Source organism: Acartia tonsa, chromosome 14, assembly GCF_053477335.1.
Source record: "Acartia tonsa isolate MP-2025a chromosome 14, ASM5347733v1, whole genome shotgun sequence".
NCBI lineage: Eukaryota > Metazoa > Arthropoda > Copepoda > Calanoida > Acartiidae > Acartia > Acartia tonsa.
Genome location: NC_137273.1, coordinates 5,632,295 through 5,646,298, shown reverse-complemented (window position 1 = coordinate 5,646,298; position 14,004 = coordinate 5,632,295). Strand labels below are relative to the sequence as shown.

The 14,004-nt window shown below is 31.3% G+C and overlaps 1 protein-coding gene across 31 annotated transcripts in view; it reads right to left on the bottom strand.

Annotated features, from left to right (window-relative positions):
- Positions 1 to 14,004, bottom strand: part of brp (ELKS/RAB6-interacting/CAST family member bruchpilot) — a 144,722-nt gene that overhangs the window by 73,836 nt on the left and 56,882 nt on the right. For all 31 annotated transcript variants that reach the window (XM_080148283.1, XM_080148266.1, XM_080148271.1 and 28 more), the window contains 7 exons: positions 13,060 to 13,129; positions 10,585 to 10,650; positions 9,989 to 10,042; positions 8,992 to 9,074; positions 4,416 to 4,554; positions 4,030 to 4,149; positions 3,233 to 3,310 (listed from right to left, as the gene is read on the bottom strand). In XM_080148283.1, coding sequence (XP_080004409.1) covers positions 3,233 to 3,310; positions 4,030 to 4,149; positions 4,416 to 4,554; positions 8,992 to 9,074; positions 9,989 to 10,042; positions 10,585 to 10,650; positions 13,060 to 13,129 — 610 coding nt within the window. The remainder of the gene's footprint in view (positions 1 to 3,232; positions 3,311 to 4,029; positions 4,150 to 4,415; positions 4,555 to 8,991; positions 9,075 to 9,988; positions 10,043 to 10,584; positions 10,651 to 13,059; positions 13,130 to 14,004) is intronic.

Here is a 14,004-nt window from a genome sequence, read left to right as displayed (position 1 = left end):
ATAATGAATAAGGATAAATATGTATGTTATTAATAATTTCCTATGAAATTACTAGCCTAGAAGTTAAGGTTTCTCAAGTCGTGGCCTTTGTATCTATGTAAAGAAAGGGAAGCACTAACTTTCAGTCTTGTTTAAGAATTTTTATAGAATTTGCATTAATATTATCCCTAAACTACTTTTTAATTATTTAAAATAGCAATCTAAATACAAAAAAAATATTAAATAGGTTTGTTATGCCTATCTGCACATAATATACTTTTATAAAGTTTAAAATATTTTTATTCATTTTAGAAATTATGAAATTTGTATCTACTAATTCATCTAAAACAGTATTTCTGTTTTGTTGCTTACAAACACACCTATTCTTTTTCAAAGGAACCTACATCCTAGCTATACTCAACAGACCAATGCACACATACACACACATTCACAACTTACACACACACACACACACATAAACACACTCACACACACACATATATATATATATGAATAGCAATAATAATTGATTATACTATTTATAACATATGCATAAACTAAACACAAAACATATTTTCTTCAAAAAGTTTTCTAACAGTGTGTTCTATTTTCAAAGCAAATGTTGTTAATTTTTTAATGTTGCTCTACTATTTGACATAATTTTTCTTATTTTAAACGCGTTTTTCTACTATTAGGGTAGGTCCGTTTGTAGCAGAAAGCTCTATTAACTAATATATGTACTTTCGTATTGTCTCATCCTTTTCAGACTTAGCATTATGATTCTTGTAGAAATTAGGTACAATTTAAAAGCGTTGCAACTCTATAATCATTACCAGAAAGTGACTATGTCAGTTTTAAAGTATTCTGTTGAGCTTTGCTTTTATGGATATTGTTTTCCTAGTTTTGATATGTATTTAAGCAAATATTGAATATATATTTAATTTATTTGTATAATTTGTGTACTCTTGTATAAACAAATATCATATATTTGTAGCATTTGTATTGTGCAACAATTATTAGGATAGCAGCTACTCTATAATAAGGGTGTGACCGTCCGTCTGTCCGTCACAATAAAGCCTAATTTTGTTTTTATTTCTCAAGAAAATGCATTTACTTCATGTAATGAAATCAGCACTTCCATGCAAGATTCTTAAGGGATAAGACAATAGAACAGAAGTACCAAACATTTTGAGCCAACAAATGGACGAACAGACAGCCATATGATTTGAACAAAAATCATTTGTTTTGTTTTATTTATATTAGAATAATTATTCAAACATCACCTGGAAAATATAAGGAGGGAGAGGACATTGGTTAGTAAATTATACTGGTACTCAAGGTTTTACAAACATTCGTTGGCAAAATATTGGATACTTAAATGATCGGTTAGTTTTCCACCAATAATTTTAATCTACAGCAGGGAATTGTTTATCATAATTGGGGATATATAACAATTTATCGTTTATTGTCCTATCCCTGGGTTAATTATATGGTTGCATACAAATGGTTCCCTTTGGAAATAAATAACCCGTGGAGTTTCTTAAAAATAGTTAAATTATTCCCATTAGGACAATAGGCGAAGAATTATTCTTACTCTTATTCTTTGCGTTAAATTTTGACTTGGGTAGAGGAGCTAGGATACAATTAATAGATGTAATATGTATGCTTAATATTTACATCTAGTTTTTCTTAACAAATATACACTTTAAATAATTCGAGCTTTTTTTTCTAAATAAGAAAATATGCTGTTTTATGTAAAGCTAATTGCCAAAGCAGCTCTCTTTCATCTTTGATATGGTTATAATAATAGGTATTCTTCAGGAATCTAAAGGGATAAGACAATGGAAGATAAATTAATGCACACCTCCAATGATGATAACGAAATTAATCATTCGGTAGATAATTGTTGGTTGAAAAGTTTAGTTTGTATCAACCAATCTAGATTACAAAAAAAAATTAAGCCAACGAATAAGAAACAAACTTTAGTGACCAGTATAAATTGCAACCCTATGTCCCCTCCCTTCCTGGTATTCTTAAAGATTATATAAAGACAAGGATAATTACATCCTGTTTTACTAGGAAAAACAGCTCAAGATTCGTATATTCACAAACTGCTTTTTAAGGACAATTTTGTGCGTATTTTTCCATCTAAAATCGGCAAAAACTGGAAAGGAATTATACTGACCACTAGGGACAGTTATGCTTTTGCTTGCATGACATTTGTCAGGGAGTCTTTACTGTGTATAGCAATTTACTGTTTTTTTTAAACCCGAGGCATTCTTCCCCTTAATCTAAATACTTATTTCACGTATCTGACTAGACATCAATTGTTGCTGGAACTCAAACACATCATCACTCAATAGTAATATAGCCGGTTTTAGAGCATAGATAAGAAGACTTTTAGATACCAAAAACCAATAATATACATAGAGTAGCTTCGCTGCAAAAGTAAATGTATTATCTGTATTATCTCAAAAGGTAAAATGCAAACCAATATACGGATCAATAGTTACAGTGGTCGTTGAACCAATAAATAAGGAGAACTCGATTTTTTAGGAGATTTTCTTTTTTTATCTTTATTTTTAGAATAAATTGTTTGGCTTTTTTAAAACAGAATGTGTACAAATTATTTTTATTGTTTTTTGAAATGGGGATTTCTAGAAAAATTAGGCATGCTATTACAATTTTAGCAACTCTATAATTTTTATATTTGAAGTAATTTCATGAAAAACATCCTTCTTGTATTTTAGTAGATCTTAGAAAAACCTGTGATTGCATTCAATCATCTAAGGGCTCTACTTTCGTTAAAAAAAAATAGCTTAGTAAAGCCATCCTCAAAACTTGAATTTAAGTATAAAACCTTCCCGGTAGTATGAAAAGCTTCCCTAAAAAGGAAAACTAAATCTCTTCGGTGATTATACATAAAAACCCTACAACTTTGTTGTATACTAGCGGCTAGGGGCCTCTAGGGGTACTTGAGGAGGGGAGAGTCGAATTTGATAAAATATAAAAAAAATTTGGGGGGGGAATTTTTTTGTAGGGGCGATTTCTCTTGGGAGGGTGGTGGTACCCTCTCTCAAAATAGTTATAAACCTTCCCGGGACCTATGAGAAGCTACCCTGTTAATGAGAACCCGATCGGTTCAGCGGTTAGCGAGATCCTTAGGTACACACAGACAGACAGACAAACAGAAAGACAAACAGACATCCTGTTACTTTATTATAAGGATGATAATAAATGTAATTGTACTTACGATTTTAACAGTTGTCTTTTCTTTCTCCAACTTCTCTTTGATTTCTTCTACTTCAATAAGAGCATCTTCTTTCTCTCTCTAAAAGTTGAAAAATTCAAATATATGTGTTTAACTAATATTGAAAAATTTCTGAATTTGACGCTAAAATGAACCAATCACATGTATTATCAACAAAATACCAGTGTGTTATATTGAATGTATTTTGACACACGATTGGTTGGTTTTACCTGCAAAATATGAATTCAGTAATTTAAAGTTGGGTATTTGGTTGTCATTTTAATTAAAGAATCCATACATAAAGTTGTTTTATAATTTAGTTATATTTTTCTCGTTTTGACTATCCATCTATGAATCTTTGCATATATCCCTCTGTCAAATTAACTGTCTATCTATCTATTCATCCATGTATTCATCTATCTATACATTCATCCATCTATCTATTCATCTAACTATCCATTCATTCATCTATCTAACTATTTATCCATCTATCCATTCATCCATATATCCATTCATCCATCTATCCATTCATCCATCTATCCATTCATCCATCTATCCATTAACCTACCATAAATTTATTTCTATTTAGAATATCAGACATCTTTTTTTATCTTATCAAGGCATCCATCTCACCTATCTATCTGTCTAAGTATCTATTCATTTATTTATCAACCCACCCTAGATTTATCAAGCATATCTGACATTTTCTTAATCCTATCTAGAATAACATCTAACTCACTTTATCTATCTATGTATATTTCCATCTATTTATCCTTCTATCTATCTCTCTATCTACTTACCCTAGATTTATCAAGCATATCTGACATCTTGTTAATCCTATCCAGAAGAACATCCATCTCACTCTGCATATTCTCCCTCTCTCTCTGACATTTGGTCACACTGGCTTGCAACATTTCAACCTAAATCAAGCATTGTAAATTACAATAAATTCAGGGATATCAAGGGATAAGACAATTGTTGATAAATTAATTTACATCCTCAATGAAGATAAACAAAATTAACCCTTCTTCTGAAGATTACAATTAATGATTGAAAAGTATGGACAGTGTAAACAAACAAATCAGGACTCAATAAAAGTTCCTAAAGTTTTGATGTCAACACATAGAAAATATGTATATGAAACTTTGGGTACCAGTATCATTTATAGTCTAATGTCTATTTTTACCTGGGCGAGATGTCTGTTAGCGTCTGTCTCAATCTTGTCCTTCTCCTCCTCCATCCTGATCATGCTGCCCTGCAACTTCTCGTACTTGTCACGGCTTCGGTCCAGATCAGCGTACACGTCCTCCTTCTCTTTAGCCAACCTAGGATAATGGATATATTATTACATGGATCTTACACCAGATTTTTTTTATAATAAAGTGAACTCTGTAGCGGGCTAAAATAATGATCTCCCCTATCCACCTCTAAACCCCATCCCCTCCCCTCCTACTGAATAAAAGGCCCGACCAATAAAAGCGATGGGAAATTGCAACCTAAATTGACGACATTTCCTGTCACAATATCCAGTGTATATCTACATCCATTTCTAGGATATAACAAGATTAGATTCAAAGAAAACGTATGTCCCTTTATTTGAAAAAAAGGTGACTGTCCAAATATATATTGATGACTAAACTAAATTGTCTAAACCCAGGAATCATAAGGGAACGATAAATTTGATTACATCTCTAATGAATATGAACAACATTACCCCTTTTTAGATTAAAATTATTGGGTGAAAATTTGGAAACAGGTAATAAATGAGAAAACGGCTTTATTAAACTTTGGGTACGAGTTATATTTTAGAGTAAAATGTCCACACTTTCTCTGAGCTGGATCTTTAAATGTGTAACCGTTGCCGTTTCCGCTGCCAGAGGTACAGCCACTAATCCAATAGCGATCTTTAAATCAAATTAAATTATGATAAATTCACTGAGTGAAAAAGTCTTTGATATTTCCCAGCTATTTATTAATATATTTCGGTGGACATTGCACCCTCTTCAGTCTTGAGTTTAGTTGGATGTTAAAAATTGAATTAAACTATAATATTTTAATAATTTTATTTCTTTGATAAAAATAATCATTTTTTGGGTGGGCCATAGAAGATTTTAGAGATCCATATTTCTAGGATAGCTGACATTGCACTGCTGTAAAATCTTTTTAAAATCCATGTTTTATTAGCAGAACTGGCAGTGGCGACGGCTAAGGCTACGACTACGGCAGCGGCAAAGGCTACGTATTTAAAGATCCAGCTCTGGTTATCTAGAAAATCTAGGGTTTTATTTTTTTAAAATCATGAAATCTTATTCTACCAAGTAAATCATTTTTAATATAAGTGTGTTGTTGATAACCTAAAAAAGTCTCAGTTGTCCCAGTAAAAAAAATTAATATTATAAAATAAAAATAAAATAAAACATAATTTTCTTGGTATTTTATGTTTTTAGCACGTTTTGCATTTATTTGCTCTAGATTTTTTTTGCATTAAAAGTACCTAGTATTTAGACACACCTCTCTTTAACTAAATTTAATTTTTCATTTGAAGCGAAGAATAAAATATCAAGGATGGAAAAAAAGCGAAAAATTTATTCTAAAATCATGAATAATCTATTTTGTAGCATGACCGACGAACTGACGGACCAAGTAAGATATATACTAGATGCTCATTGTACAGGAAATCTTCACCAGAAATTTCAACTGTCTATCTTGTATTGAAATTTCGGGTATAGTCCCTTTCGTGGCAACGCACCTTAAGGGGCCAGACTTCGTATTTTTCACAGTAGATTTCTCCTATTTCTAGCCCCTGCGGGGCAAATTACCTAACCCTGTGGGGCAATCACCTAACCCGATATAACCTAACCTAACCTAAAATAACCTATAAAAAAGCTATTTTAAAAATACGACGAATCGCCCCTTAAGGGGCGTTGCCACGAAAGGGACTATTCCCGAAATTTCCATTACTGTAAATATCTTTTTGTAATCCCAAATTGAATCATTACCATGCTTAATTACAACTTTATGACAAAGGTATATTGAATCCTTAGTTGCCAGTTGGTAGGAATCCATTTGATGTTTAAACCTCTAATTGAACCAGTGTCTGAACAATCCAATCACAGTATTGTTTAGAAAGTGTACACATTTTGGCACAAAAGGTAGGTAACTTTTTCATTTCATCAAAGTAATAAGCTGTTTTTTTTTCTCCACTCTAGATAAACATCACATCTTTCACGTTTCGCAAACCTTGACCCTTTTATATGCATAAGACGTTAAAAGTTGTTATACTAAATAAACTTTGTGTACATTGTAAAAGTATTTGTGAGGGTGTATAAACTATAAACATACAGCTTTAAGAGTGCATTTTTTATTCAACAATCTTCAATGCAGTTTTTTTACAGGGTAAAGAGATAGGAAATAGGGAAAAAACTTAATATCTAAATTATAAATATTCGTTTATAAAAGTAATAGGGTGTCTGTCTGTGTGTTTGTGATTTTGATAACCACTGAATCGATATGGTTCTCCTTTACAGTTGAAGCTTCTCATTGGTTAGAGCGATTTAAAACTATTTTGAGAGACGGTACCACCACCCTCTCAAGAGAAATAGCACTTAGAAAAAAATTATTATATAAATTATTATTATAAAAACTAGTTGTAAATGTAAATTTTTAGTATAAAAGAAAAATTTTGGAAATTTTAATAATAAAGTAATTTTTTTTAACTGCGCCACTAAAAAATGTCTTTTTTCATACCATGTTGTACTAATTTGAACAACATGACATTCACCGCATCCATGCATCTTATTGTATTGTTGTTGTTCCTGCAATTTGCCTCAAAAGAGTGTCCATTCAAAGCTTCGGATTATGAATATTTGATAGGAATTTGGCTTCTGACAGGCTTAATCATCATACTTGAATATAAAGAATATGCAATTATTTAAGTATTGTAACAAGGTCAATACTATAAATTACTTTACATATCCAAGGATTCAATAGTTTACACAGAGTTTTTCAGGAGGGTTTTTATAGTGGAGAGGGTGGATTTGGGAATGTAGGATTCCCTAATTTCAACCTTAGGGGGGTGTTGAAACCCCCTACACCTTCATTATGCACGCTTATGGTTCTATTCATGTAGCTTATTGCTTTGTTGTGTAAAAATGTTCAAAAGTAATATTTCGCAAAATTGAAGAAATTCCCAATCCAAAACTCTCTTTTATCTAAATCTACCCTTCAAAACTTTTTTCTAAATCTATTTTTCCCTCTGTTTCTCAACTCAGGGAATAGAAATAGGTTTCTCAATGTAATAAAAATAAAGTAGACTAAGATTTATGGAATTTATATAAGTAATTAAAAATTATGTTAATCATTCACAAGAAGGAAAAATATTTCATTTTTTTGAGAAAGATGATTATTTACATAAATCTCCACATAAAAAAATCGTTAATTATTGTCTCAACATAAGTTTGTAATAAAATTCAAAAGTGATGGCAGTAAAGATAAAGCTGTATCGATAATTTATGCCTTGTATAAACACTTTTCATTCGAATCCGGTGGATAAGAACCGGTTCTCATCCATACGAAAAAACTATGTCTAGCAGAACCCAGTAATAGTGTCGGACTGATTATGACGTCAAAAAAAAAATTAGCCAATGAGAGGCCATTATTGACCAATGGTAAAATTTATAGTGGCCTCTCATTGGCTAATTATTTTTTTACGTCATAATCAGCCCGACACTTTTACTGGGTTCTGTCTAGCATCGTATTATATCCAGCTTTCTACGAATATAAAAATGTACAATCATAAGATAAAAACCAGTTTATTTAGCCCAAGCCTTCGGCACCTCGGGGCTAAAAAACTGGTTTTATTATTACAATTGTACATCCGCGGAAAGATGTTTATAATACGATGCGAGAAATAACTATTATTTAATGCCATAAGTCGATATAAATGATTTAAATCCTGTCATTCGTGAAAAAATAATATGTCAATAAAAGGTCAACAATGGCCAATTTTACTTAATGAAACATAGTGGACATTGAAGGTCTACATAACTTGAAAAGGATCCTGTTTACTTTTTTCTTCAGATTGCCTTTCCCTGTCTATGCATTAAACCGACCCGGCCTTAACCCATCTAAACTTTACTTTTACTCAGGGATTTAAGGATGGGGCAAAGGATAATAAATCAAGTTTTTCCCATTCTTTAATTTTCTGTTTTGTTAGCTTAAAATATTAGGAGAAGTTAAAGTTAATGATTTAAATTAATTCATAACAAATTGTCCTTTCCCTGTATCCCAGGCATTTAGAACTAGATAGAATTTAGAATGTTCTATAATTTAAATTTTCAAAATTGAAAAGCATAAAACTTTTGTTGATAAACAGGGTTAAAATTAGTTATAATTAGTTATAGTTATACTTAACGAAAAGTAATGATTACAAAGATATGATAATGGACGATAAATTGAATAAATACAAAAATCCTTTATAAGGGTATCAAAAGAGTTTTATCAAATTTATGGTATTACAATAAAAATAGGTATTATCAGAAAAGCAGTATGTCCATTTCAAACATTATGGTTGCTTGAACTTTGTATTATATTTTATTATGACATGATATCCTACTTACTGGATTTTGGAATATTGATTCCTAGGACATTTAGAGACAATATCTCTATTATCAAATCTAAATATTTATGATCCAGCGTAGATATTTTATCGCTTTTTTAGGGTGTTGCCATTCTTATTTTATCCCATAAAAAAAGAAACTTACATTGATTTAACTGCGTTGACTTTTTCTAATTCCTCCTGCAGTTTGTCCAATTCATAGAGCAGCTTCGCTTTGTCATCTTGGGTCTACATAGATATATAATAAAGGAGTGGGGACAAAACACCTAATTTAAAAATGCCTAACTAAAAATGCCTAATTAAAAATACCTAATTTTAAAAATAGCTAATATCAAAAACGCCAAATCAGGTATTTTAGAATTAGGTATTTTTAAAGTTCGGCATTTTTAGTTAGGCATTTATAAAGTTAGGCGTTGTTAAAATTAGGTGTTTTGTCACATTAGGCATTTTTAAAATTAGGTATTTTTAAATTAGGTATTTTTAAATTAGGTATTTTTAAATTAGGTGTTTTGTCCCCACTCCATAATAAAGATGTAAAGATTACCATTAGACATTTTTAAATTAGATATTTTTTAATTAGGTGTTTTGTCACTTTAGACATTTTTAAAATTAGGCATTTTTAAATTAGGTATTTTTAAATTAGGTGTTTTGTCCCCACTCCATAATAAAGATATAAGAGGTTAGCTCACAAACAAAAAATGAATTTTACATATTTATTAAAACATTACAAATTGGTTCGATCATGTTTGCTCTCTTCAGAGGTGAATTCTTAAAAAACTTTTGCCTCATTGAAATCAGTTTGCTTCACTAAAATCAGTGAGGCTCGCTAAAAATTTATTGAGGCAAACTGATTTTAGTGAGGCAAAAGTTTTTTTAAGAATTCACCTCAGATGTCAATATAAGATAGATAGATAGATAATTTTAAGATGGAAGATACATTTGTTACATCTTCAATAATGATAAACAGAATAGCCCCTTCTATAGATTCAAAATATTAGTAAAAAGTTTGGTCACTGCTAGCTTGAACCAACCAATCAAAATTTAAAGAAAGTTTGTTATAGCATGATTATTAAACTTTGGGTACCATTATAATATACTTTCCAATGTCCCTTCCCTTCCTTGGTTTATAGATAGAAACTCACCCGTCTAGATTCTCCTTGATTACGTTCAAGCTTCTCGCGGAGAATATCAATTTCCTAAAAAAATATTATCATTACATTTTTTCTTCTTCATTTTTTTATATCAATAATTTAGTAAGAAGGATAACAAAATCCGTAGATAGCGAAGCACAAAAAAATTACGGATGGACAAACGGATAAAGTGAGTTATAGATAAAGTGTTCCGTGGTTTAAAGAAATGGAAAGAGAATGTAATTATCAAATTAAGAAATAACGAAATCTTCCAAAAATATACATTATGTCTTTTTAGCACGACCGTGAGAACAACGGACCAAACCTGAATGCCTTCTGGTAAGAGGTATTTTATCCCAAAAAAATTATTAGTCTATCATGAATAGCGGCTGAAAAAAATCTCACTAGGTTCTGACTGGCGGACAAACAAACATAGTAAATTATAGTGTAGCTTCGCTTTTTTTAAAGGACAGTTGGTGCATTTTCCGCAGATGAGTTGTCAATTTCTTACAGGTATAGATAGACCAAATTAAATAAAATATTGTTGCACGCGCTCTATAATTAGGGTATGTCCGTTCGCACGAATAAGTTTGAAAGTATTTTTTCACCTGATGGGCTTTGTCGAGTTCAATTTGAGTCTTCTCGTTGGCTACTTGGTATTTTCCAGCAGAATTCTGATAATTAAAAGAAAACACAATTAGTTTTTATACTAACAAATACCTTTGAAATTAAATATTAATGTCCTATTTTTTTAGTTTAATATATGGTTACTAGAACGTAAAAGAGGAGCGAAGTATTAAGTATTGTTGATTCAACCAATCAATCAATATTACAAAATTGTTAAGCCAACAAATAAGAGAACATGTTTATAAAACTTTGTGGACCTGAATAATTTACATTCCAACATCCCATCCCTCCCTCGGAATTTACTATGTTTTGTTTGTTTAACCATGCTTTCTATATAAATTGATAGAGGCTTTGGTGTTACCTCACTTCCTCCACATTCTTTATTATCAAATTATAGGAAACGCGTTTTATTACAACAGCACAAACTGCTTTCCCTATATCATTACAATACAATCTCTTGTTCATATGCTATTGTGCGATCTTCAAAATTTTTAGCAATGTGATGATATGGGGAAGCGTGTGCACATCTTCATAGATATCCCTCTAAACTTTCACATATAATACAGATCAGCGAGAAATTCATACATTAAAAACACATAGACAGTCAATTTATTAGATAAAAGTAGCAGGATGTCTGTCTGTCTCTATGTGTGTAATGAAGGATCTCGGTAACTGCTGAACAGATATGGTTCTCCTTTACAATTTAGCTTCTCATAGGTCAATGAAAGATTTACAAATTTCAAGGGAGTCTTTATTTCCTTTGCATTTTTAATCTCACTATTATAAAAAACATCATTATTGAGACAAAACTTTTTTTTTCTTATCTAATTTTTTAATCTATTTATATTTAGTCAATGTTGGCAGATATAAAATATATTTATGTAACTTTTACTTTCAACTTATATCTTTCTTTCTTATCTGTTTATAGTAAAAATAAAATGCAAATAAATTTACCAATAATTTAATAAACAAGTTTGGTTGATATGAAAAACTGAACATTTTTTATTGAAAAATCTCATTAATGTATATGGAATGTTGATAAAGTAAAAAAATTTAAACGTTTTCTTAGCCTTAAACCTCACCAAAAATAAAATATACATTAAAATATGGAAATTTAAAAAATGGTATGCATCAAAAAAAACATAGCGGAATTTTCCGCTATTTTGATTTCAAAGTTTTGATCTAATTTTAACATTTTTTGCATTATATTGTATGTAAAATAAATCCAAAAAATAGGAACGAAATTTAATGTAGCATAAGTTTAAATTTCACTTCTTTGATCTTAAGAAATAGAGAATAATGAAAAAAGTAAGATAGTATTACACTCACATGAAACAATTTTGTACTTTACCTCAAAATGCCAAGCAAGTATAGAACCCCCCATTATTTGGATCTACTGCGGTTCACGGTAAAATATTGCTGGTAAGCAATATTTCCAAAAATCTATGAATTTTAAAGGCTGCTAGCTGCCAAACGGCTGAACGTACAGATCAAACCCGCACACCATTTTAAGCGGCATAAGTTGGCTTACAAATAATCTGGAATAGCCAAGATCCAATTATGCACAGGGAAAGCTTCACTGAAGAAAAAACGCGTAAAATAGGTGTTTTTCGCGCATTTCTCTGCACTACGAGATAATTATGCATTATTGATTTATGGCTATTCCAGGTTATTTGTAGGCCTTCTTATGCCGCTTAAAACAGTGTGCGGGCATGATTTGTACGTTCAGCCGTTTGGCAGCTAACAGCCTTTAAAATTCATAGATTTTTGGAAATATTGCTTACCAGCAATATTTTACCGTGAACTGCAGTAGATCTCATTATTTTTTCAAATAATAAGAGTGAGGTAATTTTTTACTCACTCTTGCGAGGCCCTAAGCCCAATATAACCTAAAATAATCTAAGGACCTATTGTAAAACACTAACCCCTCCCCCTTTATTTAATCTTATTTTAGAATGAGTATAATTTAGAAGTATGTCTTTTTGTAAATATATTCGCTACTATACAAATTTAATAACAGCTGTGCCCTTGAAATCTAAGATCTATTTATTCGATGCGGAAAGACAGAAAAATTGTATAATATTATCACAATTTAAATATAAAACAGCTTAAAACCATTTTAATCCCCAAAATGGAAAATTCTATTGTTAGCGGGATTATGACGAAGCCCAATCTGTCCCACTGTGAGGAAGACGATTCCTATATGACGTCATATAAAGGGAAAATAAAAAGGGAAGGGGGGGGGGGTAAGAAAATCTCTTCAAAAGAGATGGGAGAAAAAGGAATCGTCTTCCTCACAGTGGGACAGATTGGGCTTCGTCGGGATTATTCCTAACATTGGAAATTTCAACTTTATCAGTGCTAACATCTTCAAAATCTAATAAAACTATCCATCTTACAAAAATTCCTATTGACTGATTTACAGGCAGTACCTGCTATAAAATGTAAATCCGTACCTGTACTCTTTCTAACTCTTCCTTAATCTTGTCCATGTCAGCGGCGTATTTGTCTCGTTCAGCGTAGGATCTAGATAGATAGATACATATGATGATTGATAGAAACTTAGATAGATAATTTGATGTATTCTATGCTTGCTGTTAAGTCCCTAGAGTACTCTAGGGGCACTTAAGGGAGGAAGGGGCGAGGAGGATAGCCGACCCTATACTTTGACTTTATTTTTTTCTCTATTGGCGATTCATTTTTTGATATTGGAGGTGCCCTCCACAAAAATAGTTATAATGGCCCTGTAGAACGCTTCATTGTGAATGAGAATCATAACAGTTAGACAATATAGACAATAAATCAACCTCCCCCCCCCCCCCCTTCACTTCTCCCCTTCCTCCATTTAAGTAGGAGCAAAAACTCTTACCATTAAATGCCATTGTTAAGTCAAACTGCCCAAAATTACGTAATATTTGTCTCAATATTCTAGCAAAGTTTTTTTTGTATTATAACACCATTTCAAAATTTATTAATTATTTTCTTTAAACCTAATAAATATATTTCAATAACAGGAAAGAAATCTTTGCTTTATATTTAAAAGAATGTACAGTGTGTGTGAGAGAGAGAGAGAGAGAGAGAGAGAGAAAGAGAGAGAGAGAGAGAGAGAGAGAGAGAGAGAGAGAGAGAGAGAGAGAGAGAGAGAGAGAGAGAGAGATGGAATTGAAATATATATTGCGCAATTTTCTTGTTATACCCAAGCTTTTAAATCCTCCTAGACTTTACAACATCCACAATTTACTTTTCGTAAAATTTGATACGTCTCCCACATCCCCCTATTTTCTTTTTTTAAAGAGGTAGGAGACAATGACGGTAAAAATGTTTAACCCCACCCCCTCCTATATTTTTCTAGTTTCAAGAGTCAGAATTTATCATCTATTGATTGGCATTCGATCAAAGTG